This window comes from Lepidochelys kempii, chromosome 6 (assembly GCF_965140265.1).
Source record: "Lepidochelys kempii isolate rLepKem1 chromosome 6, rLepKem1.hap2, whole genome shotgun sequence".
Classification (NCBI taxonomy): domain Eukaryota; kingdom Metazoa; phylum Chordata; order Testudines; family Cheloniidae; genus Lepidochelys; species Lepidochelys kempii.
The window spans coordinates 12392856-12399214 of NC_133261.1; the positions used below are offsets into that span (position 1 = coordinate 12392856).

Genomic DNA, 6359 nt, shown 5'->3' on the forward strand with positions numbered 1-6359 from the left:
CCGCGGCTCCCTATAGGCACAGAAAGAGTGTGCAGTTACTAGATGCTTGAATACTAGCCAAGGCTTCTTCTGGTAATACGGAAAGCTATGTGATCAGAGACTCAGTCTTGTCTCAGGAGCAGAGGACTGGGTTCGGAGCCTGCCAGGGTGCAGACTTTGCTCCAGGGCTGCCAGCCTTCAAGCGAGACACAGTAGGGACACAGCCCACTCCACAATCACACAGGTCTGCCTGCTCCAGCACCAGCCTACCAGAGACATTAAAGGCAAAAAGGACACGCTGCACTGATCCCCTTCTAACAGCACTCTGCCTACCCAGTATCACGCACTGCGGCCCTGGGCACTCAGCGAGCGGCCTGTTCTCCTTTGGGGTGGTCTCCATACAGCAATGGGGGAGGGAAAACATTTTAAAATACAGGGAAATATCACTGTAAAGGCACCTTTGTAAACTGCCTAGCTCTTCAGTTGACAGTGTCCCCTTCCCACAGCTGTCCCAGCATGCGGTGCCCAGTGCAGGATGGCAGTTCTAGAGGGGACGGGGGTGAAAGCCAGGGGCATCCAGTGGGCTCTGAGTCACTGTTTGCTGACCAGTGAAACGTCCTGGGCTAGCGAGCAGCAAGCTACCCAAGTGCTCTTACCTCTGAAGTAGCCGTAGTACTGCAGATGGTGATGCATGAAGCTCTCATAGGGGTCTGCGAGCAGCTGGGGAAGGAAAGGGAAGGGTAAGTGAGAGCCAGGCCCCCACACCCACAGATGCCAGCACACAGGAATTTAATGAACAAACAGGTCAGAGTCCACGTGGCCAATCCCTTGTAGGCACAGCCCCCCAGTGCCCGCCCCTTTCACGTGTGCCCACCCACCCTGATGCCCCTTTTGCCCTGGGGCCCCCACTGCTCCCCTCTCCTTGCTGCAGTCCCCAATGGCATGGCCCCATAGGCTGAAAGGATCCCACTCTCCCCCCTAGGCCCAGTTCAGCAGGGCTGGGCTCTGCACTAACCTCAGGGGTTGGCTCCTGGACCAGACTCATGACAGGCAGTGGTGACAGCTCTGACAGACACTAGGGGGAAGCACGGAAACTAGTGACCAAGGGGCCTGGAAGGGACCTGAAAGCCCCCAGTCCCTGACCAGATACACACCAGGCCTCCCATTCTACCCTTCTCTCCTTCACTCTATGAGGTGAAACCCAGCTCTGCATCCTCCCCTGCCTCTCACCAGCTCTCTAGACCCTGAGACACCATCCCAAACCAGGATCCAGGGCAGAATCCTCAGAGAGGATGGCTGGTTCCCAGAGATGGGGTGCATCTGTCAGGTTATCAAGAAACTCTCCAACCACATCACACCCCCCACGCTGCTCATCACAGCCATCGCCTGCCCCATGAGGCTCTGTGCTCCAGGGGCTCCAGCCCCTCCACTCTGCACCCCCAGCACCACTCATCATGGCCATCACCAGCCCTGTGGGGCTGTGTGAACCCAGTGCCCGCTCTGTACAGGGCTGCTCCCCCAGGCAGCTGACGGCCTGGAGCCAGGGCTGCACTGGAATCACAGGCCAGGGGTCCTGAGGCAGCCAGATGCATATGGAAAACAGCACAAACGGCTGTAGGGACACCCCCCTCATGCCTTGCAGCCCAGACTGCCCCGAGCTCCCCCCCTGCTCTAGAGCCGAGACTGCCCCAGAGCTCCCCCTGCTCTAGAGCCGAGACTGCCCCAGAGCTCCCCCTGCTCTAGAGCCCAGCCTGACCCCCAAACGCCCCCCACTCTAGAGCCGAGACCACCCCAGAGCTCCCCCCTGCTCTAGAGCCGAGACTGCCCCAGAGCTCCCCCTGCTCTCGAGCCAAGACTGCCCCCCAAATTCCCCCCGCTCTAGAGCCCAGCCTGCCCCCCAAACTCCCCCTGCTCTAGAGCCGAGCCTGCCCCCCAAACTCCCCCTGCTCTCGAGCCTAGACCCCCCGAGCTCCTGCTGCTCTAGAGCCAGGACCCCCCCGATCTAGAACACGGACTCCCCAGAGTTTCCTCGGCTCTAGAGCCCCAAAACCCCCCGCGCCCCTCACCGCAGCCTCCCGCCCTGCTCCGGGCCCCTCCTCGTGCCGGGACGCGGTAACCCAGCAACAGGCAGTGGGCGTGGCGCGGTGGAAAAGCTCTCTGCTTATTGGTCCCTCCGTGTGGCCCGGTAGGAGCCAATGGCGGAGCCGGGTGAAATCGAAGCCTCCCCTCCGCGCTCCTGTGCCCGCTCAGCGCCGGCCCCGCCCCCGGCCTGGGGAGACCTCGCCCCCGCCCCCCCCCTCCCGCTCCCTACCCGCTGGGCGGGGCCTGCGCCGTGGCTGGGTCTGGATGGACCGAGTCCCACAGCCCCGCACCTGTGTGCGTGTAGAGACTGGGCCCTACCGCCCCCGGCGCCCTGGGGACCTGCACATTTGTCCCACAGCCCCTGGGCCCTACTGCTCCCTCACCTCAGGGACCTGCAGGTGTGATTCTGTCTGGCCTGGGCTGCTGGTATGAATTTAGGTGGAAGATAGGGGCTAAAGGCGTTAACAAAATTGAGTCCACAAGCATCGTTAAACAACACGCAAAGCTTGGGACACGGGGACTGCAGCCTGCTTAGCACCATGGTTGATTGTATTAAAAATCCTTTAAACGCCAATAAAAACGACAGAAAAGGAAATTCACTTAAAGCCTTTACAAGGTGAAGTGTTAAATAAGGCTTTTATTTTCTCCAGCCTTGCCCCCTTCCCCTTGAGCGGCAGAGAGTTTTTCAGAAGGAAAAAGCCCTCGTTCGCTGTATTAAAGACAGCCATACCTGTCATTTTGGGGAAAAGGGAAGAAGTTGGTTGAGGGGCTCGAGCTGCGAGCACTGCTGCTGCTAAAGTCCAGCTTCAGAAGGCAAAGCCCTCTCACCTGACAGTCTCTTAGATTGAAACAAAGGTGGTAAAAAACTGTCATGCCAGGTGGTGTTTGGGATTCAGCTGGAGCTGGTACAGATGGCGATAGCATCTGGGCCCCTCTCTCTGGCTGGGTCTGGTCAGGGCATCTCTCCGCTTTAGGGTGATAAAGGTCCATGCTGCGGGCAGGGGGAGCCATGATGGTGAAGCTCACTCCAGGAGACTTTTTTTTTTTTGGTTCGTTTCCCACAAAATCTTTCAGGACCCAACAAGGCAGTGATGGGTTGACTACCCCATCCCCTCATTATTTTGTCCACCAATTAAGCTTAATATCCAACATACCAATTTGGGTTCATTAACTTCCGGGTCCCTTCAGCCCTGCCCACATTATACAATGGGTGTTAGACACCATACCCCACCGCCTAGAGAGGATTTGCCAGGTCAATTTAGTCTTTAGGATTCACTAGAACAGTGGTGCTCCCCTTTTCCTCACTGATTGGCATGGAAGTGGGGACATTCACCATGGCAGTGACCATGAGTTGGTTGAGTTCAGGATCCTGACGCAGGGAAGAAAGGTAAGCAGCAGGATACGGAACCTGGACTTCAGGAAAGCAGACTTCGACTCCCTCAGGGAACGGATGGCCAGGATCCCCTGGGGGACTAACTTGAAGCGGAAAGGAGTCCAGGAGAGCTGGCTGTATTTCAAGGAATCCCTGTTGAGGTTACAGGGACAAACCATCCCGATGTGTAGAAAGAATAGTAAATATGGCAGGCGACCAGCTTGGCTTAATAGTGAAATCCTAGCGGATCTTAAACATAAAAAAGAAGCTTACAAGAAGTGTAAGGTTGGACATATGACCAGGGAAGAGTATAAAAATATTGCTCGGGCATGTAGGAATGATATCAGGAGGGCCAAATCGCACCTGGAGCTGCAGCTAGCAAGAGATGTCAAGAGTAACAAGAAGAGTTTCTTCAGGTATGTTGGCAACAAGAAGAAAGCCAAGGAAAAAGTGTGGGCCCCTTACTGAATGAGGGAGGCAACCTAGTGACAGAGGATGTGGAAAAAGCTAATGTACTCAATGCTTTTTTTGCCTCTGTCTTCACTAACAAGGTCAGCTCCCAGACTGCTGCGCTGGGCATCACAAAATGGGGAAGAGATGGCCAGCCCTCTGTGGAGATAGAGGTGGTTAGGGACTATTTAGAAAAGCTGGACGTGCACAAGTCCATGGGGCTGGACAAGTTGCATCCGAGAGTGCTGAAGGAATTGGTGGCTGTGATTGCAGAGCCATTGGCCATTATCTTTGAAAACTCGTGGCGAACCGGGGAAGTCCCGGATGACTGGAAAAAGGCTAATGTAGTGCCAATCTTTAAAAAAGGGAAGGAGGAGGATCCTGGGAACTACAGGCCAGTCAGCCTCACCTCAGTCCCTGGAAAAATCATGGAGCAGGTCCTCAAAGAATCAATCCTGAAGCACTTGCATGAGAGGAAGGTGATCAGGAACAGCCAGCATGGATTCACCAAGGGAAGGTCATGCCTGACTAATCTAATCGCCTTTTATGATGAGATTACTGGTTCTGTGGATGAAGGGAAAGCAGTGGATGTATTGTTTCTTGACTTTAGCAAAGCTTTTGACACGGCCTCCCACAGTATTCTTGTCAGCAAGTTAAGGAAGTATGGGCTGGATGAATGCACTATAAGGTGGGTAGAAAGCTGGCTAGATTGTCGGGCTCAACGGGTAGTGATCAATGGCTCCATGTCTAGTTGGCAGCCGGTATCAAGTGGAGTGCCCCAAGGGTCGGTCCTGGGGCCGGTTTTGTTCAATATCTTCATAAATGATCTGGAGGATGGTGTGGATTGCACTCTCAGCAAATTTGCGGATGATACTAAACTGGGAGGAGTGGTAGATACGCTGGAGGGGAGGGATAGGATACAGAAGGACCTAGACAAATTGGAGGATTGGGCCAAAAGAAATCTGATGAGGTTCAATAAGGATAAGTGCAGGGTCCTGCACTTACGATGGAAGAATCCAATGCACCGCTACAGACTAGGGACCGAATGGCTAGGCAGCAGTTCTGCGGAAAAGGACCTAGGGGTGACAGTGGACGAGAAGCTGGATATGAGTCAGCAGTGTGCCCTTGTTGCCAAGAAGGCCAATGGCATTTTGGGATGTATAAGTAGGGGCATAGCGAGCAGATCGAGGGACGTGATCGTTCCCCTCTATTCAACATTGGTGAGGCCTCATCTGGAGTACTGTGTCCAGTTTTGGGCCCCACACTACAAGAAGGATGTGGATAAATTGGAGAGTCCAGCGAAGGGCAACAAAAATGATTAGGGGACTGGAACACATGAGTTATGAGGAGAGGCTGAGGGAGCTGGGATTGGACTAGAGCAGGGGGTTGGACTAGATGACCTTCAGGGGTCCCTTCCAACCCTGATATTCTATGATTCCTCTGCACCCCCTGCCCCGTGGCTGAGAATGCCTGCAGTAGGATTACACAGGTGTGACTCAGTAAAAACCTACAATCCTTCCAGCCTGCCAAGAACCTTTTGGCACATAAGGACATGGCTTTATGAGCAGGAGGTGGCTGGCAGAACAGGGGACAAGGCCAGGACTGAAAGGCCAGTGCAATGAATGATGCTGAAAAAAATCTCATGACATGGAGTTTTACCATAATCATCACCCAGGGTGTTATGGGTAAGGCTACCTTTTAGTCACGGGTATTTTTAGTAAAAGTCATGGACACGTCACAGGCAGTAAACCAACAGTCACAGCCCATGACTTGTACCATATACCACTGACTAAAATGGGGCCAGGGGTGCTCTGGAGGGGTGACCTAGAACCCCCGCTGGTGCTGGAGGGTGCGGGCAGAGGCATGCAGCCCAGGGCGGGGGTATGTGTGTGTGTGTGTGTGAGAGAGAGAGATATGAGAGCTGACAGGCTCCCTATCCTCCAGCTCTGCACAGCTCCCTGGAAGCGGACTGCATGTCCCTGCAGCTCCTAGGGGGAGGCAAGGCCGGGGGGGCTCTGAACACTGCGCCCACCACGAGCTCCAGCTCCACAGCTCCCATTGGCTAGAAACCACAGCCAATGGGAGCTGCGGGGGTGGTGCTGGCAAGCAGGGGCAGCATGCAAACCCCCCTGGCCTCTCTGCCTAGGAGCTGCAGGGACCTGCCATCTGCTTCCTAGGAGTCCCTCCAAGGTAAACACTGCCCGGCACCCCAAACCTCTGCCCTGGCCCTGGCCCTCCTCCCACACCTAAACTGCTGCTGCTGATGGCTCGGGGGCTGCCCGAACACTCGGGCAGCCCCTGAGCCAGCTGCACCATCCGCTGCAAAAGTCATGAAGGCACGAAATCCGTGACAGACACTCTGCCTTAGTTATGGGCCCTACTGTACAGGCAGGAGGGTGTCCGAGGTGGCATCCAGCCTCCCTGATGAGATTCCCTGGCGTAGCTGAGCCTGCATCAACAACTGCTTTAGTGCACT

General features: G+C 55.2%; 1 protein-coding gene across 6 annotated transcripts in view; it reads right to left on the reverse strand.

The window, feature by feature from the left end:
* The window catches only part of AGBL2 (AGBL carboxypeptidase 2), a 50992-nt gene extending 48916 nt beyond the window's left edge, over window positions 1-2076 (reverse strand). For all 6 annotated transcript variants that reach the window (XM_073346685.1, XM_073346689.1, XM_073346688.1 and 3 more), the window contains exons 1-3: window positions 2046-2076; window positions 995-1054; window positions 636-699 (exon numbers count right to left, since the gene is read on the reverse strand). In XM_073346685.1, the coding sequence (XP_073202786.1) occupies window positions 636-699; window positions 995-1024 (94 nt within the window). In that variant the 5' untranslated portion in view covers window positions 1025-1054; window positions 2046-2076. The remainder of the gene's footprint in view (window positions 1-635; window positions 700-994; window positions 1055-2045) is intronic.
* Window positions 2077-6359: the final 4283 nt, after the last annotated feature.